The sequence below is a fragment of the Panthera uncia genome, assembly GCF_023721935.1.
Source record: "Panthera uncia isolate 11264 chromosome C1 unlocalized genomic scaffold, Puncia_PCG_1.0 HiC_scaffold_4, whole genome shotgun sequence".
In the NCBI taxonomy this organism is placed as follows: Eukaryota; Metazoa; Chordata; class Mammalia; order Carnivora; family Felidae; genus Panthera; species Panthera uncia.
Window position 1 is genome coordinate 79,414,206 of NW_026057585.1, and position 24,050 is coordinate 79,438,255.

A 24,050-nucleotide genomic window follows, 5' to 3' on the forward strand; every position below is an offset into this window, starting at 1 on the left:
TGAAAAATTGACACCAAGTCCAGGGGATTTCTGTGCATTAAAGCATGAAGAAAGAATCTAATCTTCTCACAGGCAGCCAGATGTGCCTGATGTTCCCATAACAGTCCCCAGAATTGGCCAGATGTGCTGTGAACATCTTTGGAAAACATCAGGGGACTCTAGAGACTATGGCCTGAAAAAAAATAGCTCACACTCCAAGAGGTGGCATGGAAATGCTCAGTTTGGATCAAGGGTTATGTGGGGAGGTGTCGCAGGGACTCTGGGCATCAGGACCCAAGGAGGGAACTTCTCACTGTCCTCACAGCTGTACGCGTGTCTTTTGGCAGCCCCTACCTGCCCCCTAACCCCATGCTCCCTCCCCAGGTGATCAAGCTGGCCTTTGAGGACTTCGACTTGGAAAGGGGCTACGACACCCTGACGGTGGGGGACGGCGGGCAGGACGGGGATCAGAAAACTGTCCTCTACGTGTGAGTGAAGTGGGGCTGTGGTCAGGAGGGTGGGAGCACATGCCCCTGGCCCAGGGGTGCTGGAATGATGCATCATGTCCTTCCTGGTCCCCAGGCCACACCGTGTCAAGGACAGGGGTCCTTCTGTGCTGCTGGTTTCAGCTCCTCTGTTCCAGAGCACTGGCCAAATTCTCACAGGAAATGAGTATAGAATGAACCATTTCTCAGGGAGCAGGGAGAGTCAAGGTTTTGTGTGCACGCCTGGAGCATTCCACATGATGGTCTGCTTCTGTGTAGACCCTGCTTCTGCCATCCTCCAGCTTCTTCTCAAGGCCATGTCCATCCGTGGCAATCTGACTTCAGACAGAGACAGGGGAAGTGTTTTGCTAACCTCCCGCATGCTAAGAACTATCTGGGAAATGGATGGTTTCAGGGATCTGGGACCACATACACATGATGGCCACATTTCCTGAGCAACGAAAGGCTAGTGTCATGTGGTCTAGTCAAGGGAGAGGGTAATATCTAGCTGTCCTGGGATTCCATTGTGTTGGGTCTTGTGTCTGGTGGGGAGCATTAACTCCTCTTTTGCCCACCACCACTAGCCTGACATAAACATAGGAAAACACTCCTGTTGGTGCATGTGGCCCAGCACAGACAGCCTGATCTTGCTCCTCTCCCCTGCCCAGATGGCAGGGAGAGGAGGGAGGAGGGTTTCATGTACACCAAACATCCACCATGTGCCCAGGTACTGGGAAGGGAAACTTCACATCCGATATCTCATTTAATTTGTGTTATTATCCCCATTTAACAGGTAGGGAAACTGAGACCCAAAGGTTACAAAGCTAGTTGGAGGCAGAACCAGCAATTGAGTTCATGCCTTTTGATTTTAGTCGAGGAGAGCATCCCATGCCATACCCCTTCCCGACCAGGCTAACACCCTCTGCTTTTAATGCTGAAGGAGAAATGGCTATTCAGTAATAGCTTCCCTGTCCAGGAGCTGTTCTGTTCTGGGCCCTTCCCACACCTGCCAGAGAAGATCCTGTCAGGACAGTTAAATGACTCATGACATTACCCTCTGAATCAGGTGACATGGCTGGGACTTGGAATCTCTTAGGAGAAAGAAATGGAATGTGAGCCTGAAGGACATCCCCTCCCCCCTGCCTACTCCACTGTATTCATCAGGGTTCTCCAGAGAAACAGAACCAATAGGATGTACACAGAGAGCAAGGGATTTATTTTAAGGAATCGGTTCACATGATAATGGAGACTGACAAGCCCCAAGATCTGCAGGGTGAGTCGGCAAGCTGGAGACCCAGGAGAGCTGTTGATGTAGTTTTAGTGCAAAGGCCAGTGGCTCTAGACCCAGGAAGAGCTAATGTTTTTATTCAGGTCCAAGGCAGGATGGATGGACGGATGGATGGATGGATGGATGGATGGATAGACAGACAGACAGATAAGCAAGCAAGCAAGCATTGTCCCAGCTGGAAGTCTGGCAGGCAAAAAGAGTTCTTTTTGTTCAATGTAGGACTTCAACTGACTGGATGAGACCCACGCATACTGAGAGGGGGAATCTGCTTTATTCAGTCTACCAATTTAAATGTTAATGTCATCCAAAGGCACCTTCACAGAAACAGTCAGAACAATGTTCGGCCAGCTATCTGGGTACTCTTTGGCCCAGTAAAATTGAACCACAAAACTAGCCATCATACCCCCTTCCTTATGTTGGTGGATCCTCATCACTCACCTGCCCTATATGTTACATCAGTTCAGTGCGCCCAGAAGGCCAGGATCCCAGTTCTGTCTCCTCCAAAGACAAAATCCCAGTGTACTTTGTCATAGAGAGAACCTTCCAAACAGCAGAGCTGAAAAGATTCTTAGGGATCATACAACCCAAACCCCTTATTTAACATGAAATAAAAAAGCCCAGAGTGGCTCAACCACTTGCCCAGGGCCCCACAGCAAATGAATGGCAGATCCAGGATTTACATGCAGGTCTCTGGACCTATGTAGTTTGGGTGAGTTCCCAATAAGTTCTGTAACAGCCCAGGGGCTCTGCCCTCACACTCCTATCTCTTTAGGCCAATGTCAATCTCAAACCTCAGGGAAACACACAAAATGGTTGGACTCCTTTGTTGTCATAGTTGGGTCAGACAGACTCTGCCACCCTAGAGTCAGGAGCCAGCCCTGGCTTAGCCTCAGTCCTTGCTACAGAACGCCAGCACCCTAACCCAGTGATGTCACATGGGCCAGGCTGGTGTACCCCAGGTGTAGCTCCACCCCTATGGCACTCATGCTGCGATCATCATCCCTGCAGCCAACTCAATGGCCCTCCAAGCTTTGAGACCCCAGAATGGAGCAGAGATTAAGACCCGTTGATCCAATCACGCCATCTACAACCAACTCCCAATCTGTGCTGGCGATCTGTCTGGTCTCAGCAGCAAGAGGATGGTTCCTTATGGAAACCCCAGCCTATGCACGGGACTCTGGCTCTACCGCTCTCCATCAGGCTGACCTTGGTAAAGCCACTGTCCATTCTACACCCTGGTCTCATCTGTACAATGGGGATAATGCAACCCCTCCCTCCCTGGCCTACTGGGGTCATTTAATAAGATAATAGATGGAAAGTTGTCTTGTTTGGATAGGTTTTGGTAAATGTGAGTTGAATCAGAATCTTCCCCATGCTTAAACTCTGTTCTTCAGAAAGAATGTGGCCCCAGAGTGACAGTTGCACTTTAAGACTTGGTTCATATATAGAATGGAGAGAGATGTCTCATTCAAAGGAATGGCTGGGTTCCGACTGCAGCAATGGGTTTCTGTCTGTGTCTTTTCTGCAGTACAGTTCACATGAGAGATCGAAGGTGGCAGGATTGTAGACACCCCTTCATTAGATCTGACTACAGCTATTCTGTCCCCTGAGAAAGCAAGGACACAGATCACCCTCCTGAGCCCAGGGGCTAAATCCAAGCCCCACCTGTGGCTGAAGGGGAGAGGTGGTGAGGCTTCCCGCCCCTGGAGCACATGCTCTGGGCTCCAGAGTCAAATAGTGTGGGGCCAGGGATTTGCCTGAGTGGCCAGGGTTTCTAGTCATTCAGTGGGGTGCCATAGTGGGGTGCATGCCTCTAAATCTCTCTCTCCTGACAGCCTGACAGGTACGTCGGTCCCAGATCTCATTGTCAGCACCAACCATCAAATGTGGCTCCTCTTCCAGACCGATGGCAGTGGCAGCTCCCTGGGATTCAAGGCTTCTTACGAAGGTAACTGCTCTTGAGGAGCCAGTACACTCACTGTAGGATCAGACTTGGGGTCTGGATGTGGAATCAGCAAGCCCTGGGTTCGCATCCTGGTTCTGCCCCGCTCTAGCTTCCTGTCTCCTTAGGCACGTTATCCGAATTCTCTGAACCTCACCTCCTTCATGCAGTGGGTCCCTGGACTGTTTTGAGGATTATCTGGGATAAAGCACGTGAAGCACAGACCACACAGCACCAGACGCATACGTTAGTTTCATCCACAATTCATACCTGGCTTGTGTAGACCTTTAAAAGACCCCATAAATTTTTGGAGCCTTGCTTATTTTTTTATCTTTAGACTGGAAGAAGTAGCTTCCCAAGCTCCCATATATGGGTCACAGTGATGAGTAACTGCGCACAGGGCTGGGGACACACACACCATTGGTGGCCTGAGGAGGGTACAAGTGCAGATGAACTGAATCTACTGAGAATCAGCATTAAGGGAACAGCAAACCCTGGGCCCAGGAGAGACCACCACCATCAGCCTTATGTGCGCCTCCAGACTTCCTATTGATGATGACTGCCGATGCCAATCCCCACAGAAAGGGGAGCAGAGGCCAGCCCCCTGGGCATTTGGTTACATTTCTTTGGTGGCAGAGCCTAGCCCAGCACTAGGGGATCTGATGCATCAGATCCGAGCCCCTGCAAGGAGTCCACACTCTAGTAGTGAGAGGAAAAAACACACGAGCTATCACTGAAGCAAGATAACCTGTGGCAAACAGCCAGTGGGAGCACAGAGAAAGAGGCATTCATCCTTTGTGTGGCATCAGGAAAGGCTCTATCAAGAAAGTGAGCCTTGAGTCTTGAAAATGACTCGGTGGCTATCAGAGAGACAGGGCAGGGGATAAGGGAGAGAAGGTATTTACCCACCCCCATCCAGAGACCTGATCATTCTACATGAGATGAGTTGGGGGAGAAACTCCTAGAGACTCTTCTTCTGCTCAGTGTGTCCCAGGGACCAGGGACCAGGACTTCTTCCTGTACCAGGACCTGTGCTCTGTCTCCAGATTGGGTACACAGGAGGTGTGTTAGTTTCCTACAACCACTCTGGAGAAGGCCCACGAACTGGGGGGCTTAAAAGAACAGAAATGTTTTCTCTCCCTGTTCTGGAGGCCAGGACAGTGAAGGTACTGTTGTAAGAATGGGAAGCACGTGTCGAGGTGACACAGAACAGCAGACAGAGAACACCTACAGGGTGACAGGTGCTGGTGGGTCCACATCCTGTTTCTCTCACTTTCTAGCTCCATGGCAGGTCAGGGAGCCTCTCTGGCACTCTGTTTCTTCACCTGTGACATGGATGTAATAATATGCCCTAGGACACAGGGCTTCTGCAAACAGTAAGTTTGATAAAGGATGTGAAAATAAGAATTGCACAGCAATTATGAGTGACTAGTGAGTGAGGACACAGGTAGTTAAACCAGTGTCTCTTTGGGTACCAGAGTTACATGCAGCTCTGGGGGGCAGCGGAGGGAAGTCAGGAGACCCTAATTCAGGCCTCTCTGACACTCAACCCCTTGGAAAATGGGAATGGATTTGGACTCAGAGTTTTCCCCATTTCTGAAATTCTGTGCATGTTCAGCACTGAATGTTTCCAGAAGTGGGGAGAAGTGATCCTGTGCCACCCACGTGCCCTTAATCTGTCCATATTTTATCAATGGCATGGATAAGATATGAATAGCATGAGCCGGAAAGGGACGACAGTATAGGAATCAGCAAACAAGGTGCAGGAAGACCTCGATGGGTTGAAGCAGTTGCCCAAGTTACCAGGATCAGATGCAGTGGGAATAAATACCATGTCCTCTGTTAAGGTTCAGAAACTTAGTGCCTGGAATTTACCTCAGGGAGTTAGTTGTGCTTTATTCTGTTCTGCCCAGGCACCGAGAATTAGGCTTAATTGTGGGGACAGGTAGGGAGAGGGCTGAAGTCAAGCCCAGTGACAAAGGTTAATGGCCCCCTGAAAGTATATTTGGGGGAAGAGTGGACTCAGGAGAACTGAGAGCTGCATCTAAATATTTGAACGGTTGTCACGTGGGAAAGAGGAATTAGCTTTGTTTGGTGTGGTTTCACTAGAAAAGAAAGGGACAGAACATTGAATGCCCTGTTATGTGCCAGGAGGTTTGTGCTAATTTTCTCAAGGTTTTCAAGCAGTGGTGTGCAAAGACTTAGGGTACCCTCAGGGACCACCAGGGTCGGGGAGGGGGTGCCTAGCAGGGAGGGTTCTGCCGCTGCCTCCATGTCTTCTCCATCCTTCTGTTCCTTCTAAGCCATCTTTTACGAGGGGATTTGTGGCTAAACACCAGTTTGAGAAACTCTGCTTCATCTCACTCAGTGTGGCAGCTAGCGGACGGCTGCTCTTTTGTGCACGAGGAACCTGAAACTCAGAAGTGTGGAGTGACCTGCCCGGGGTCACACCAAGTCTGGGACCTGGAAGAGCCGAGATTCGACTCTATGTTTCTGGCTTCAAAGGCCACGATTTCCCCCTCTACCAGCAGTCTCCAAAGGGACAGAATTTCAATCCCTTATAAAATATTTATGGAAGCCAAAGCTTTGCCCTGGTCAAATGGGCCATAGAGCATGAGCTGGGCTCCTCATTACTGATGGTCAGGGTTTTGTTTGTGAGGTCATGTGTCCTCCCGCCCAGCCCAGACTGATGATCCTGTCACATGAGCAGCACGCAGCTGGGTGATGAGACTGCAGCAGCAAGCCGCCTGGGCCAGAACAGAAAACCAAAGCCGTCTCAAAACTGTCCTGCCTGCTAGTCACAGACTAGGGGTCAGCAGGACCTCTCCTTGACCCCTGGCAAATCAGGAAGATAGTCTGGGCATTTATGTACATGGCCAACCCACCGGGGCCACATGGGCTCTGCTCACAGAGGCAGCCGGTTCTGTGAAGAGGGAACAGGCTCGGAAGTGGGCCAGACCTGGTGAATCCTGGCTGGTTTCCGCTGTGGGCCTGGCCGAGTCATAGGATCTGTCTGAGCCTCAGTTTCGCACTCAGGAAATGGAGATGATAATGGTGACCATAGAGCCTTGTGATGAGAGTGAAATGGGGTCACAGAGAGCTCCTTGCACAGTGAGTGGCGCAGAGAGGCACCTTCCCCTGGGCCGCTAATTTTCCCCTGCACCCAAGCCTTCCATGATCGCCACTGTTCCCCACTCCGGGGCGTGTCCTCTTCTGCCGGGGAGCACATGGCTCCTTGCCTGTCCTGCAGGTGGTCTGGGCTTGCGCTGCTAGGCCTGGCGCCGGGTCCCCGCATCCCGCCTGCACTCCGCAGCTGGGACCCTCACTCCCCACACTGGCCGAGAATTGAGATGGTTCCTGTGGCCACAGTGTTGTAGGAAACAGAGGCAGAAGTGGCGGGAGGTCACTGAGAGCCTGGAGGCCTCACAAAGAGTCTGTACTTTGTCCATAAGGAAGAAGAACCCATGAATTCTTAAATGTAGGGATAGGCCGGCCTTTCCCTTCTTGTCCCTTCCACCTTCGACCTTTTATTTGAGGGTAGGAGCCATCAGTGAAGGAGTCATCCTCTACTGTGAATAAAGCTGGGTCTATTGCATCCCCTGGCCTCCTGATGTGACTTCCCGTCCTGGGAGCTTCTGCCGCCTGCAGCCTCCTGAGTGTCCACCATCTCTCTGGCTGGCCCCTCGCTGCCCCTGCAGAGCAGGCCCTTCTTGGGGTCTCTCCTCAGCTTTCTGTCCTCTTTCTTCTAGAACCCTCCACAGTTAATTGCATCCATTCCCGTGGCTTCCATCTCAACCTAAACACTGGTGACTTCCAAATCTGTTCCCCATTTGTAGTCTTCCTGTGACACAGTTGATACGCTTCTCCCTCGGACATCTCAAACCCAAGGCACGCACATTAGGCTTCTCGGGCAGATATAACAAGACACCATACACTGGGGGCTGAAACAGAAATTTATTTTCTCACAATTCTGAAGGCTAAAAGTCCAAGATCAAGGTTCTGGCTGATTCAGTTTCTGGTCTGGGCTGTCTTCAGACTGCACCCTATGACTGTGTTCTCACATGGTCTTTCCTTGGAGGCGGGGGGTGGGGGACACAAGCTCTGTGGTGTCTCTTCTTATAAGGACACTAATCCTATTGGCTTTGGGCCCCACCCCTAGGGCCTCATTTAGCCTTTGTTACTTCCTTAGAGGCCCCATCTCCAAATACAGGCACATTTGAAGTTAACACTTCACCATATGAATTTGGGGAAGACACACACATTCAGTCCATTAACATCACCCAAACTGAGCTCACCATCTCCACCCCCATGCCACACCCCCTGCTCCAGTGTCCCCGTGTTGATGAATTGTGTCATCATCCATACCATCACTGGGCCTCACCTCCTCCTCCTCCTTCTCCCTCTCTCATCTCTGACTCAGTTCCCAGATTGTCAGTTCTCCCACTGCAGTGTCCCAGCCCCTCTGTCACTCCCATGGCTGAGGCCATCATCACCTCTCACTTGAATGATGGCCCAGTCCTTCTTCTTGGCCTCCCTGACTCTAGTCCTCCCCCACCCACCATCGGCCACACACATCTCAGCGATCTTTCCAGGATCCACATCTGGCAGAGTTCTCTCCTACTTAAAAATTCCTCATGATGACTTCTCATCGCTCTTAAGGTTATCATTCACATGGTATCCAAGACTCTCCATTTACGGTAACTCCAAGCCACATTCTGGCTCCTGTGAACCCACAGAGTGCCCAGTGCCTGGCATACAGCATGCGTTCAGAAAAGCTCTCAGATTAAGGTTTAATGACTTTCTACACAAGCACAACCAAACACCCTTCCTCCACACCCTCTCCATCCCCTCACGGCCCACTTTATCGCCTCTCAGAGCTCAGATGCAAGAGCCAGGCGTTCTCCGTTGTCCCCCTGGCTTTGGGGTCAGACAAACTCTGTTTTTAACTGAGTTCTGCCATTGGTTCTGTGTGTGGTCTTAGCCAGTCCCTCCATATCTTTGATTCTGAGTTTTCTCATCTGCGAAGGTGGACTGATAAACAGTGATCTCATGGGGGTTCTTCCAAGGGCTCAGTGTAGTGAGGCTCCCAACACAGGGCCAGCCTGTAAACAGTTAAAAGCCTGCCCCTCAGGGCCAGCCAGAGTAAACAGTTAAAAGCCTGCCCCGTTGCCTGCTTCCCCAGGTCCACAGCTCCTCTCCCAACCTGCACCCTTGGCCCAGAGCTTCAGAATGACCTCCGTCCCTATCCTAGCCCTCCTTTTATCTGCTTCTGGGGAATTCCATACATGTTAGGCCCCTTGGCTCGGTGATAGGAGGGTGTAGATGTTCCACAGGTGGCATGAGGCATTCGTGGGCAGAGACCACCCTCCAGGCACTCCTGGCCCCATCATCATCAATATGCCCTCTGCCCCAGCTCAGGTAAAGAGAAGCTTCCTTGGGGCCGGCAGGTGGCACTGCAGTATAACCTCCCTCCCCTCATTAAAAGTGTGAGCCCTGGGTGGGAAAATTGGGGGATTTACTTTCTAGAAATTCTTCCAGTTCTGTTTGTCACAATCACAGGTCAGGGTTGGGGAGGGGACTCAGGCTCCATCAATATCTGAGTACTTGGAGCCTGGAACTCAGTCCCCCTCCATGGGGGCAGCCAGCTGTAGGAAATGCATTCAGAGTTGCAATTGCTTTGCTTCCCAGTAGAACAAGAAATATTTAAGGAACAGGCAATTAGCACTTACCAGAAACATTATAAAATTACATACAACTTGCTAACAAGTTTTAGCATCAATCTGGGAGTCTCCTTGCTTCCTGACTCAGAGCCTGGAATCTGGCAGCCTAATGCTAAATCTGGGGATTTGGCTGGCACAGGCAAAGAAGGAGCTGAGACCTTGACCCTGGAGACAATGAAGGAGCAGGGCGGTAGAGATTATACAGAAAGGATGCCCAAGAGCGGGGACCCGTGTTGGAAATGAGGTCAACTGTGTATTCAATATTATTTAAGCTCCTATTGTGTGTTGCAGACACTATTCAGGACATTGGGGCCCCGAGGACAAGAAGAAAATCTCTGCCTTCACCTAAGTCATAGCCTATGTTCAGTAGAGTCAAGGAAGTCCGAGAAGATGAGGAAATATCAAGGAGGGGCAGATAACGTTGCTTGAGGGCATCAGGGAAGGCTCCATGGAGGAACAGGTGTCTGGAATGGAGAGTTGTGTAAAGGATGAGAACAAGTTGGTCAGAGGTCCCTGAGAGAGAACATGAAGTCTGAGAGCGAGTAGGGAGAACACGGGCAAGACTAGCCCTCTGCCTCCCACACCTCCATCCCCTTCCCAAGAACTTAATGCTGCTGGGAGACATAGGTGAACTTCCTAAAAGTGATGGCCTCAGAGCTGGGCTGGAAAGAAGGCCAAGGACAACAGACCGGCATCATTGGTGCCACTCCTTTTTGGACCCTGCCTCGCTTCAAGCACAAGGCCATTTTTCGCCTCCAGTCAGCTCTATTCAGGATACCTCTGCTTTGTATGTTATCCCCATGAGCCGAGAGGCCCAAACTCCCCAACTTTCCAGGAATAACACTAAGCATGTTCCTAAGACACTCCCTGGGTTTCCATGAGACCCTTAAAGCTTTCTCAGGCACAGAGAGCTAGGGTTTAGCTAGATGCAGGCAGCAGTTGCCCGCTGTCAGGAAAGCCCAGTGGGATCCACGCTGTACCCAAGTCTGTCCTGGCCCCTGGGGGCGGGGGGTTGGCAAACAACAGAGAATGCTGCGCCATTAGAATTTGGCAGGCTGCAAGCAGTCTGCAATAAACTGGCATTATGATACTGAAGAGAAAATTGGCAGGAAGTAATTTGTCCATGAGATACGCTCTCTAAATACACGGGCTTTTGCAAATAGCAAGCTCTAGCTTGGGGCTGATGCAAACAGCTTGGAGGCAACCCCAGTGCTCTGTATGTCCACATTTACCCCCTGTCCCTAACCTCCTTCAGCTGTGACATCCCCATGATAGTGTTGTGGAGGAAGGAGATGGGGAAGGAAGAACGTCACCCACTTCATCTACCCACACTTCCACCCAATTTGTGACAGACTTTGCAAAGAGATGCATGAAAACCTAGATGCACATACAGACGGATGCACTATGCCCCAAGCCTCCTTGTACCCTTCCCATCAGAAGCAGAGAAGTGGAGTGGGCTGTGGTTCTAAGGAAATCCATGAGATCTAGGCATGCCCAGGGGTTGTCTTAAGCACCACAGTGTCTCCGTCACTCGAAAGGGGTTTGTGCTAATTGAACAATGGGTCTGGGCCACTCAGTATGTGTGAGACACTGTCCTTGGTTCTGGAGATACAGAGGACAAAAGGGATGGGACCCCTGGCTTTGAGGAACTGATAGCCTCCAAGACAACCCATAGATGACTCCTCAGTCATGGAACCAGGCTCTTCACGGTGCCCCTCAGACCCTCTCTGTGGTCTCATCTCTCTTCACTGTCACCTCCAGCCACAGTGAACTTCTAACTATCCTCCAGATACTATATTCTCTTCCTTCATTCCTCCTTCCTGCTTCTTTCCTTCCATCCTTCTCTCTCTCCGCCACTCATCATCCTGCAAATATGTACTGAATGCTCCATCCTTGCCTCCCACTCTGCTAGAAGCTGGTAGTATAGACTTTTCAAAAACAGTCTTGGTCCTCAAGAAATTTTTCATTTAACATAGAGAAATGCATGCCAAAAATGACAGCAATGGAGCCATGGCAGAAAACGGTCCAAAGGGCTGGGAGTGAGAGAGAAAGATCCCCTAAGTCTGCCTAGGTGATTTGAGGGAAGATCCCAGATTAAGAAGCACTTGAGCTGACGCTTAAAGGCGATTCCTCATCTGACAGAGGAGCAGGGGGTGTTCATTCAGGAAGAGAGGACACAGTGCCATGTGAGAGCCATGTGAGAGCCGGCTGGGCTCCACCAGGCACCGGGTGATAATGACTATGGGGAAACACCTACTGGTTACTGGTTACATGCCATGTGCCAGGCATTTTGACAATTGTCTTATACACATAAGTTCATTAAATCCTCAGAACAACCCTGAAAGGTGGGCGTTATTACCATTTCCATTTTACAGATGACAAAAATAGGGCTCGGGGAGAATAGGAAATGTGCAAGATCTCCTACTTATGTCAGGGCCGGGATTTAGATCTCTGCTCATCACCACTGCACTGTTTTGTCTCCCCACAGACCGCTCAGTTTGGGGATGGATAAATCTCAGGGTCAGTGATGGGCAAAGATGAGTCTGGAGTGGGAGGGGGTAGGCAAGATCCTGCCACATCAAGCTGTTAGGGGCTTAATCTGTGGATTTTAGGCAGCCATGAAAGAATCAATGAACAGGGCATAGTAATGATGGGATTTTTCTTTCGGAGCCATCTCAGCCTGCTTTGCTGAGTACAGAATAGAGGCAAGAGGCAGGGGACCCACTCTCGCCTGATGCCACCATCCAGGTAGAGGGTAGACTAGAACAGTGAGAGAGGGGCTGGAGAGCAGAGGGTGCTGGGATGTTTCGGAGGAGGGCCAGGATGAGGCAGTTAGTGAGGCTGCAGGTGGGGAGGGGAAGGCAGAATCCAGGCTGATTCCCAGGTTTCCAGCTTGGCAGCCTCCGTGAAGCCTCTTTGCCTCTCCCACTCCCTCTGAGTTTCCTCCTCTGCTCTCCCAAAGGTTGTGTGGTCAGGTGCACACCTCCTCCCTTGCCCTCATCATTTCCCTTGTACTTAACTTCTGCAGCCATTTGACTGTGACTCTCTAAGGGCGGGGACCATGGGTCAGGCCACTGTCTGTCTGTAGTGCTGAGCATGGCATTTGGCACAGTTTCCACGCAGCACCTGTTAGCTGGATTCGAATGTTAAACAGCGTTCTCTGTGTTCCAAGCGCTGAACTGAGTCAATAACGCATAACCAATGCCTGCCTCTGTAGGACTGACATTCCATTGGACAGGAAACAGAGGAGCCAACCTGGCAGCCAGCGGGAGCAGGGGGGCAGAGTGGGTGAATCATTCTGTCCTTCACACCCATCAGACAGTAAGCATCTTGGGGGCAGAGATTCTTGTCCTTTTTTCCCCACTGCTATACCCCCAAGTGTCTAGAACAGTAGCTAATCACATGAATCTAGGCAGTGCCATGAAGGAAAAGATGGGGAGCCAGGAGAGGCAAGAAAACGGGAACCACATAAGGTGCATGGTCAGGGAAAGCATCTCTGAGGTGGCCTCTTAAGCTAATCCACAGAGTGACGAGTCGGCCACGTAAAAAGGGGAGGCGAGGAGGGGGTATCCCAGGCTGAGGGCACAGTGACTAGATGAAGGGACAAATGAAGTACTACCCCTTTGGAAAGGCAGCAAGTCACAGCCCAAGCTTGGACCCCCCTTCCTCCTCCGAGTGGCGTTGTCCTTCTCGGAGCAATCAGATGGTGGATTTAGAGAGACATGATGCAATCGCTCCTGGACAGACGTTGTCATGAAAGAGAATTCCAATTTGGTATTAGAAATGGAAAAACCCAGGAGAAGACTGTAAGGTTGATCACAGATGATGGGGATAAAGCCGCCAAGCAAATGGAGAGCAAATACTTCGAGCGGCGAGCCCATCACAGTGGAATTCTGAAGCACTCACCTCATGTTTGCCAGCTTGCTTTTTGTAGGCAAAAGGAGAGAGGGAGGGAGGGAGGGAGGGAGAGAAAGAGAGAGAGGGAGCAAGTCTTATAAAATGGAATTATATTAACCAGATAACAGAAATTGCATGCATGATTTTCTCCAAGTCAAAATTTGGTTTATCAATTTGCTTTTCTGGGCCCTGACATCAGACTGGGTCAGACCAGGAGGGTCAAGGTCAAGCGCCTTTCAGGCAGGCAGAGGAGCACAGGGAGCCTTCTCTGGGAGGGCGAGGGGCCTGGGTCCCTGTGCCCCCAGCAGAGGTTGGCCCTGGGCTTGGAGGGAAGGCCCAGACAAAGACAAGGAGCGTCTGAGGAACACAAGCCAGCCACCAGCCCCTCTGTCAAACTCTCCAGCCACCCTGCTCTCCTCTTCTCCCCTACACCCAGTCCCAGCCCTACACATATCCCTGTCCTATTCTGGACCTCTTCACCAAGTGCTCTCTTAAATCTGACTTCCCCTTGAGGCTACCATTACCCGGTAGCCCTCTCCTGTGCCAGTCCCCACGAACTTCACATTTGAGAGGCAGGTTTACAGTTCATCCTCCAGTGCCATTCTGGCCATGTGTCCCCCATCTCCCTGGATCTCATGCTGTCACCACATCTGGCTCTTGTCCCCTCCCATCAGTGCCACCAGCCTCTTCCTCTCTACCCCAAGTCTTGCCGTCACCTTGCCTTCCAGCCACTTGACCTTCTCACTTCATAGCGCTGCCCTCTGGCTGCAGCTGGACCTTGCTCTCCAGCACCTCTGAAATCTGAGCTGCACCCAACCTGCGCCAGGCCCTTTGTCCCCTCAGCTCTCCCTACCCACTCTGCTCCTGATCATCATCCTCCCTTGGCCTCCCGATCCCCCAGCCCCTCCTGCTTCCCCCCCCCACCCCCCCACTCCCATTAGCCTGAGCCCCGAGGGTAACACCTCTGCCATTCTTGTAATGGGATCCTCAGCTCCTTGCCCCAGTGGCCTTCCCTTTCTCCAAACCCCACCCCTCCATCAGTCCTGGAGCCCCCTTTCTCCACTTCTGCATGCACCAAGCTACTGAGCTGCTCGGGGGCGCCCCGTACATGCATCATCTCCACCCTCCTTAGGCGCTAGGTGGCAGTCCATCCAGCCATGATCTTATCCAGCGTGAGTGCCTCAGACATTCTCGTCAATGTTAAATCCCTTTCCCCACAAGCAGGCCCTGTCCTTCAGCAATGATCATGAACCCTTCCTCCATTGGGAAGTAGAGCCTGTGCCATCGCAGGACCTCCTTCATCCTCCCACACCATACCTGAAAGCTTAGTGATCACCTCCTCCTTCCTGTCGTGCAGGAAGGAGCTTCCTGCTGGCTCAGGCTATCCTGCAGTGTGCTCTGGGTACCCTGCCCTACCTGCCCCAGAGCCTCCGGCTGTCATCCCCATCTGTCCTCCAAATCTTCAGTTAGCCATTTACTCTGTGTGTCTGTCTGTTTGCCTGTCTGTCTCCTTCCCTAGCATTTAAATGTGGTTAAATTTCTCTGATCTTAAAAATATGTTTAAGCTGCCTACTTCAAGGCCATGTTCCTCACAAGTTACCACCTAAGCTCTCTCTATTCCTTCACTTCCAAGAAATGGCTCCTTTAAAAGTCATCTGTTCCTCCTGTATCATCTTTCTCTTCTCCCATTGCATATGGCCCCATCACTGTATGCAACCACTCCTGCCAGTATCAGCAGTGACCTCCTTCTTCTAACCTGCTTGTCAGCCCCACCTAAGCTTCCCTGAACCTTCGAGGCTAGAGATCTGCTCCTCGAAAACCATTCTTCTCCAAGCCTCTGTGACCCTGCTCTGCCAGATTTCAATCCAGCATTCCACTGGGCCATCCAGTATTCCTAACTATTCTGTCCAGGACTGACATCTCACTCTCTGTGGGTGGTCACATCCTTCTCATGGCTTCTTTTACCATATGTGAGCTGAATCCCAAATTATGCACCCCTACACTAGACTTTTCTCCTCAACTTCAGACCCATGTAGCTACTTTCTGCTAGATGTGTCCACTTGGAGGTATCACAGGCATCCCCAAAACTCCGCATGCCTTACTGATGACCATACACACCTGCTCTTCTCCCTGCATTCTTGTCTCAGTGAGTGTGCACCCAGGTGCCCAGGCCAAACCCTCAGGCATTGTAGACCCTGGCCTCTCCTGGCCTCCCTGGTGTGCTCACTCTCAGGATAGCCTGTGGCTTCCTGCTGTCCCACCTCCCAAATCTGTCTACCTCTCCCCATCCGCTCTGTCTTTGCTCAGTCCAGGATGTCACCAAAACATCCCCCACATTATTGTGAACCTCCCACCAGAATGGAAACTTCATGGAGGCAGGGCTTGTGTCTGCCTTGTTCTCTGTTGCACCCCCAGTGCCCAGCACAGTGACTTACACTAAGTAGACATTTGTGTGTTTGCTGAATGAATGAATGATCCCCTTGCCTCCAGAATTGCTGCCCCCAGACCATTCTGCAGATAACAGGATGATCTTTTAAAATACACGATATGAGGGACACCTGGGTGGCTCAGTTGGCCAAGCGTCTGACTTCGGCTCAGGTCATGATCTCGCAGTCCATGAGTTCAAGCCCCACATTGGGTTCTGTGCTGTCAGCTCAGAGCCTGTAGCCTGCTTCAGATTCTGTGTCTCCTTCTTTCTCTGCCCCTCCTTCACACACACACACTCTCTCTCTCTCTCTCTCTCTCTCTCTCTCTCTCAAAATAAATAAACATTAAACATTTTGAAAAATAAAATAAAATGCACAGTATGAAATGCTAAGTAAAATGAAACCCTTTGTTAACTCCCCACTGCCTCCTATCTGCAACCTAGTCTTGTTAGCAGATTATACAGTGTCTTTCATGGGTTGGCCCCACACACCTTTTCCAGCCTCATCTCCCACCAGCTTGTAGAAAATATCTATACTTGTACTTGTAGAAAGGCAATGTGGTACAACAGTAAGAACCCTAGAACCATATGTTTGGATCTGAGATAACTCAGATGACCTTGGATAATTACATGATCTCTCTGGGCCTCAGTTTCCTCACCTTTAAAATGAGAATAACAGTACCTAGCTCATAGGGTTACTATAAGGATGAAATATTAGAATGATCAGAGTGGCTTCCAGCACATATTCAGCACTAGAATTATCAGTCATACAACAACTTAGTTATAATAACGATTAGTGAGTTATTATCTCTGCTTTCATTGCAATCCTACAAACAGTGTCACCCCTGTGACTTTGCATGGCCTCTTCTCCATCTGAACGGCCCTTCCTCCCCCTTTCTCCCACTCATTCTTTTCTTTTTTTTCTAGCTTTATTGAATTATAATTGACATATAACATTGTGTAAGTTTAAGGTGTAGAGCATGATGATTTGATATGTGTATGTATAACAAAATGATTACCATAATCAGGTTAGTTAACACATCTATCACAACACCTCACAGTGTGTGTGTGTGTGTGTGTGTGTGTGTGTGTGTGTTGAGAACTTTTAGGATCTACTCTCTTAACAACTTCCAAATATCTGATACCATATTGTTGACTGTAGTCACTATGCTATACATTACATCCCGGAACCTCTTCACCTTCTAACTGGAACTTTGTACCCTTCGACCCCCTTCATCAGTTTCCCCTCCCTACTCCACTATACCCTATCCCACTCATGGCAACCAGCAATCCACTCTCTGGTTTTATGAGTTTGGGTTTCCACGTATAAGTGCGATCACCCAGTATTTGTCTTTTTCTGACTCATTTCACTTAGCATAATGCCCTCAAGTTTCATCCATGTTGTTGGAAATATCAGGACTTTCTTCTTTTTTCTTTTTTATGGCTGAATAATATTCCATTGGGGTGTGTGTGTGTGTGTGTGTGTGTGTGTGTACATTTACTACATTTTGTTTACCCATTCATTCATGGGTAGTTAGTTAGGTGTTTCCATGTCTTGGCTAGTGTGAATAATGCTGCAATGAATCCCACCTATTCCTTTCACCTGCTGGCTCTTGCACAGCCTTCAGGCCTCATCTTAGACATCACCTTCTCCAAGAAGCCTTCCCTGATGGGACTGAGCTGAGATAAGCAGTCATCCACCTTGGGCATATATTGAAAAGAAGCCACCAAAATACTCAGTAATTAAGTTAAATAATTTAATGCAGTATTTTTTTAAAACCAAGATTAATGCAAAATATCTATGATAAAAATGTCAACATTTTAAATAATAAGAAACTCAGATGGCCAGGACTAGGGGGAGGCCAGTGAAGTGAGGCACACAAGTGCTGGGTCAGATCTGATTTTTAAGTTATGATTATTTTTTTTTCTTTGTGGGCTTGATTTATATGCATTAATTTTGATTTTCTAAAAATGTTAAAAAATAACATGAAGATGTTATTTATCTTGATTGCTGAGGGTTTTTTTGTTGCCCCCTAAAATTTTGTGCTAAAGTTTAGTGTCTCACTCCCCACACTGCGTTTCCAGCCTCACCCTCTAAATTTGAGTTAGGTGCTCCTTCCGGATGCCTACACACACACACACACACACACACACACACACGATTCTAGCCAAAGAATGCTTTGTTCTGCCAACTCTCAGCAGAGATCTGGAAGCCCTAGTTTTCGGGGTAATATGAATGTGACAGTCAAGAGCCTGTCCATATAAGGCAGTGCATGGGGCTAGCCTGATCAGCCCACAGAAACCCACCAGTTGTGCTAAGAAAATTTTTGGAGAGTCATCCCTGATAGGGTCACGCACAGCAACTTCAGGGACTGTGGCTCCATGGCTCATAATGGTGTCTACGGCAAAGGCAGGGTTCCTTTGGCCTGACGATCCTGGGAAGGTGTCCAACAAACTTCCCTGGTTACTCCAGTGGCCTCTCTTCCAAATCACAGGCCCCTACCGCCCTCACCTCGCTATCTGTCCCTTCGTCCATAACTCCCTGTCTTTCCTGCAAGATGCCTTCCTCCCTGGGAACAGCTCCTCCTCCTCTTCTCCTTCCTCCCCTCCATCCCCTTCACCCCTCCTTTCCACTCCATCTTTCACAGCACCAAGCACAGGGCTCCAGAGGAAGCTCCAGGGACTTGGCCAGGACACAGTCCTTTCCTGAAGTCTCCAGGGTCTAACTGTCCTGTAAGGCGGCCAGCCCATCATGCCCCACCGTGCCCGCACCTCCTCCCGCCCCCCCCCCAAGCTGTCTCAGGGAACCCACTTGGTGTGTGACTCACCACCGTGGAATCCAATGAACTTTAAAGGCATTCTTAGTCATTTGTTCCATTTTACCTGCACCATCTCCAATTGAATTAAAAATAAAATTCGGGAAAGTGCTTCCATGTCAGAAGGCAGCGAATATTGATTCTCACTTAATCTCTGGTTTGGGGAATGGCAGCCAGTAAAGCCTTCTCATTTCATGCTTGTCTTTGCTGCTCAGGAATGGACTGAGCTGAAGGTCTATCTAGTCATCTGAGCGCGGAGTCAAGTTCAGTAAGCTCCAGACTGAGATCTGTTAGCTCCGGAGACAGGTATCTCATAAAGAATGTAGACCCACCTTCACCAAATGAAAATATCCAAGTACCTAGTGTTCTCTGTGTGGACACAGAGTCTCTGGCATTTGTCGGCTGGAAGGCACATTCATCCCAAGATGCGGTTTTATTTTATTTTATTTTTTTAAGTTTGTTTATTTATTTTCAGAGAGTGGGAGTTTTAGTGGGGGAGGGGTGAAGAGAGGGGAAGAGAAAGAATCCTAAGCAGGCTCCACGGTGTCAGCATGGAGCCCAGTGTGGAACTTGAACCCACAAACTGTGAAATCAAGAGTCAGACACTTACCTGACTGAGCCCCCTGGGTGCTCCCAGGATGCAGTTTTTTTCTTTTTTGTTCTAAAATTTTCCTGGCATTTTATTATTTTTTTTCAATATATGAAATTTATTGTGAAATTGGTTTCCATACAACACCCAGTGCTCATCCCAAAAGGTGCCCTCCTCAATACCCATCCCCTCCCCTCCCCTCCCCCCCCCCCCCCCCCCACCATCAACCCTCAGTTTGTTCTCAGTTTTTAAGAGTCTCTTATGCTTTGGCTCTCTCCCACTCTAACCTCCTTTTTTTTTTCCTTCCCCTCCCCCATGGGTTTCTGTTAAGTTTCTCAGGATCCACATAAGAGTGAAACCATATGGTATCTGTCTTTCTCTGTATGGCTTATTTCACTTAGCATCACACTCTCCAGTTCCATCCGTGTTGCTACAAAGGGCCATATTTCATTCTTTCTCATTGCCACATAGTACTCCATTATGTATATAAACCACAATTTTTTTATCCATTCATCAGTTGATGGACATTTAGGCTCTTTCCATAATTTGGCTATTGTTGAGAGTGCTGCTATAAACATTGGGGTACAAATGCCCCTATGCATCAGTACTCCTGTATCCCTTGGGTAAATTCCTAGCAGTGCTATTGCTGGGTCATAGGGTAGGTCTATTTTTAATTTTCTGAGGAACCTCCACACTGTTTTCCAGAGTGACTGCACCAATATGCATTCCCACCAACAGTGCAAGAGGGTTCCCGTTTCTCCACATCCTCTCCAGCATCTATAGTCTCCTGATTTGTTCATTTTGGCCACTCTGACTGGCGTGAGGTGATATCTGAGTGTGGTTTTGATTTGTATTTCCCTGATGAGGAGCGACGTTGAGACAGGAAACCATCAAAACCCTAGAGGGGAAAGCAGGAAAAGACCTCTCTGACCTCAGCCGTAGCAATTTCTTACTTGACACATCCCCAAAGGCAAGGGAATTAAAAGCAAAAATGAACTACTGGGACCTTATGAAGATAAAAAGCTTCTGCACAGCAAAGGAAACAACCAACAAAACTAAAAGGCAACCAACGGAATGGGAAAAGATATTTGCAAATGACATATTGGACAAAGGGCTAGTATCCAAAATCTAGAAAGAGCTCACCAAACTCCACACCCGAAAAACAAATAACCCAGTGAAGAAATGGGCAGAAAACATGAATAGACACTTCTCTAAAGAAGACATCCGGATAGCCAACAGGCCCAGGATGCAGTTTTAAACAGGGCAAGGCAAGATTTCTCTGAAAGGTCCTGCCTGTGCCACTCTGAGCACTGACTCCTGGCAGAGGTACAGCAGAGCATGTAACGTGGGCCGCTGGCTCCAAGAGAGGTCGGAAGTCACCTTTTGTGTCTGTTTTCTCTTCTTCCTGTCTTTCAGAGATCGAGCAGGGCAGCTGTGGCGATCCTGGCATCCCTGCCTACGGCCGAAGGGAAGGCTCCCGGTTCCGCCACGGTGACACACTCAAGTTTGAGTGCCAGCCTGCCTTTGAGCTGGTGGGGCAGAAGGCAATCACGTGCCAAAAGAATAACCAGTGGTCGGCTAAGAAGCCAGGCTGCGTGTGTAAGTGAGCGGGGAGGAGGCCGCTTTGGGGTCTTCATCAAGAGGCAGGGGGCCCCGTTTCCCAGCTAATTCCAGGGCCCCATCCTTGGGAACCTTGCGGGTCATAACAACAGCTTCTGGTTGGTTTCTTTTCCTCCCAGCGTTGCTGGTTGGGTCCTCCTTTCTGGCAGTAACGTAGACTGTGGCACCGAGAATGATCGATCTTGACATTTGGGGGCCTTCTTCAACATCTTCCCTTCAACGTCTTCCCTTCCGTGGTGATCCTTGAGAGCAAGGTAGAGGCCACTGGGGCTTGGCCCACCAGGCTCTGAGCCAGACATTTGCTCCTCGCTCTTGTTGCCGCCAGTGACACCATACAATCAAACCAGGGTGGAAGGGACGGGCAAGTTTGTAAGACTGTCAACTCTGTACCAGCCTCTGCGTACTGTGGGAAACCACAGCCTTGCCAGGATATGAGAAGCTTTCCTCAGATTGCTTCCTCTTGGATTGGATTTAGGGAGGGATGGGTAATCAAGCTGTCTTTGGATTGTTGATCCTTTGGAGTGCCCATCCAATGGAGATAACAAGGAGGCCCTTTTTTCTTCCTCTGGGAAGGTATGACCTTACCTTCTGGCACAAATTGTACTTTAGGTCCTGGGCCTGGTGGGATTGGCAAGTGTGAGGGGATGTATACAGCAAAGAGCAGAGCCCGCTTGGTCTCTGTTGAGAAATCAAAGGCTCACTCTCCTCTGGGCTACCATGTCTTCTTCTCCCAAGCTTCGCCCCACCTCCTCCGTCTCTTTCCATCTGCTTCTTGCAGGGGAGGGCGGAAGCCTGACCCTCTGATCATTTCTCCCACTGCAGTGGGCTGCTCTGGGTCTCCAGGTGCTACACATTCTAGACTGCACCGCTCCCCACCCCGCCCAGGGCTGGGGGAGAGAATAACCTGGGGGTTATGAGGGAACGTCAGTTAGGACTTTGGTATATGAGTCGGTGAGTTTGGGTCATACCTTTTCAAACAGAAAAATCACTTTGTTTTGACAGAGCATTTGTGATGACTTGTGAGTTTGTGTGGAAATTCTTGAAGAGGTTTAAAGAACAAATTGCTCTTAGATATACATCAAATCGCCCTTGGATACACCCTTGTTGCAAAAAAATAAAATTGCATGAAATCTGCCCATCTCTGTGGCTGGATGTGGTTAGAATATAGTGCCCAACGGTGTTGGCTTATAGCATACTGGGAGCCAGAGGGACTGGGGCCAGGAGAGGCAGGGGAGCCTGGGACAGAACAGCCCAGGACCAGCGGGAATGAGGCCAGAGTGGGTGGATGGGGCAGGGCTCTACCCAGCAGGTTGGAGGCAGGGCCTCAGATGGCAAAGGTACAGACTGTGGGAGCCCCAGGCTTTGTGGGGGCTTTATCTCTGAAATCCATTAGATGAAACAAGGCAAGGACAAGTGGAAGAGGGTCAGGCCTCTGGAGCAGAGAGCCAGTAGAATGAAGTGGGTAGCAGAGCCAGCTGTCGTCTTAGGACAGGATAAAATTTCCTGCCTCGCAAGCTGAGAGATGTGGGTAGCAGACCACTACCTGAAGGCTGTCACTCAAGTCCTCCAAGAATTTACTGGACTCTTCGGCCCTTAGGAGGAGTTTTAGGAAATCTTTCTAGAACCTTCAGTAAGAGCAAAGGGTCATGAAGTGCTTGTCAGCAGGCCCTTCATTTCCAGGAATGAGGCAGGCAGCCTCCAGTGAGCTGGGCATTGCTTACAAACAGCTGAGAAGGAACAAGGGCAGAGCCAACCTGGCACATGTGGAGCGGTACATTCTGTGGTTTCAAGTAAGAAGAGGAGCCTGAGACTTATTGATGAGAACTGTGAAGGAGACACTCTGGGGGGCAAGCACGGTATTTCTTCCTCTGGATGGTTCTGGGATGTAGGGGGTTGGCATCCCCAAGGCACTCCCATTGCTCAGGTTTTTCTGGTCATATGGGTGTAACAGAACACAGCTTGAGTCTCAGGGATGCTGGCTTCATGAAGGAGGCCGGAGAGAGCCAGCTGGCCCCCATGCCTTTTTGCACCACGCAGCAAGGTCGCGTTCCTATTCCATGAAGTCAAAGGAGCGCCGTCTGTCAGCTCTCCACTGAGTCCCTAGCCCCTAAACTGACACTTCCACAGGTGTCGGGCTTTGCCCTCAGGTTGCTCACAGTCTAACTGGTAGTGAGAGACGGCACTAAGAAGCCCCAGTGCACAGAGATGGCTTTGGATTCAAACTCTGGAGACTTGTTTCTCAGTCCTGGCTCAGCATCATGACTATGGCCAGGGCATCTTCTCTCTGGTTTTGGTTTACTAATCCACCCAGTGTGGTAGCATTCTGTTCTGGCTCCCCAAATTCCATACCTCTCTCTGATCGTATCTCTGGAACAAGATGACTATGGCACAAACAGTCCTCACTGCCCACAATGAGTGCTTGGAAACCACTTCCGAAAAGTGGGTCACTGACAGAGCGGGTCATGTACTTTGATTGAGGGACATGTTAAACTGGGGCTCCACTCCTGACCTTAGATCAAACGTGTCATAGTGTGTGATCTAGAAGCATCTCTAAAAATATCAAATCATACAGTCTTTGAATCGTATAATGTAGTGATGAAATGTACGTACGAAAGCACCTCTAGCAAAAGTCAGCGTAAACACCCTAAATTTCACCATGCGTTGTCACAATAAATATTAGTACAATATTTAGCAGACAAACCCTCCTTTCCTTCTTAGCATTTAGAAGGAGATTGGAGAAAGAGTTTGATGGTTCAGCTTTCTGTGAACAATTGTCCAAAGAAATGCAAAGTGGTGCCTTGTTCTTCTCTTGAAACATTTTCTTCAAAACAGCTCTTTACTAGGGAATTGCCCTGCTGAGACCATATACACTCTTTCCTTCATGTTTCGAAACATTTTCTGTAGCAAGCAGAGACTTCAGAATCATTCCATTGGCGTTTGAGCTGCCCTCGCGGTAGTAGGTGCTCAGTAGATGGTCTTTTTCATCTAGGTTTTAAAGAAGATGATGTTTCTCACAATGAAAAGCATTTTGAAAGAAAAGATGAAACCAGCTTCTCTCCTGTTACTCTCTTCCTCCTTGGTTAATTCCCACCTCCAGGGATTGCCGCTCAGAATCAGTTGGAGGTAGTACCACTTTCCACCCACCTGAAAATATTTACTGAGCGCCCATCCTGTCTCAGCACCACATAGTGGATTCGGAGCTGTTTGGCCCCTGCCTAGAAAATGTGCTCAAGCTGGTGTCCTGGTGAGAACACTCTGGCCAGGCTGCACAGTGTCTTCACTCTCCCAG

At 49.6% G+C, this 24,050-nt stretch overlaps 1 protein-coding gene across 1 annotated transcript in view; it reads left to right on the forward strand.

Moving 5' to 3' along the window:
• Nucleotides 1-21,215, forward strand: part of LOC125913693 (CUB and sushi domain-containing protein 2-like) — a 58,434-nt gene extending 37,219 nt beyond the window's left edge. Inside the window, exons 6-8 of the mRNA XM_049618885.1 lie at nucleotides 364-467; nucleotides 3,588-3,700; nucleotides 20,558-21,215. Coding sequence (XP_049474842.1) covers nucleotides 364-467; nucleotides 3,588-3,700; nucleotides 20,558-20,748 — 408 coding nt within the window. The 3' untranslated portion in view covers nucleotides 20,749-21,215. The remainder of the gene's footprint in view (nucleotides 1-363; nucleotides 468-3,587; nucleotides 3,701-20,557) is intronic.
• Nucleotides 21,216-24,050: the final 2,835 nt, after the last annotated feature.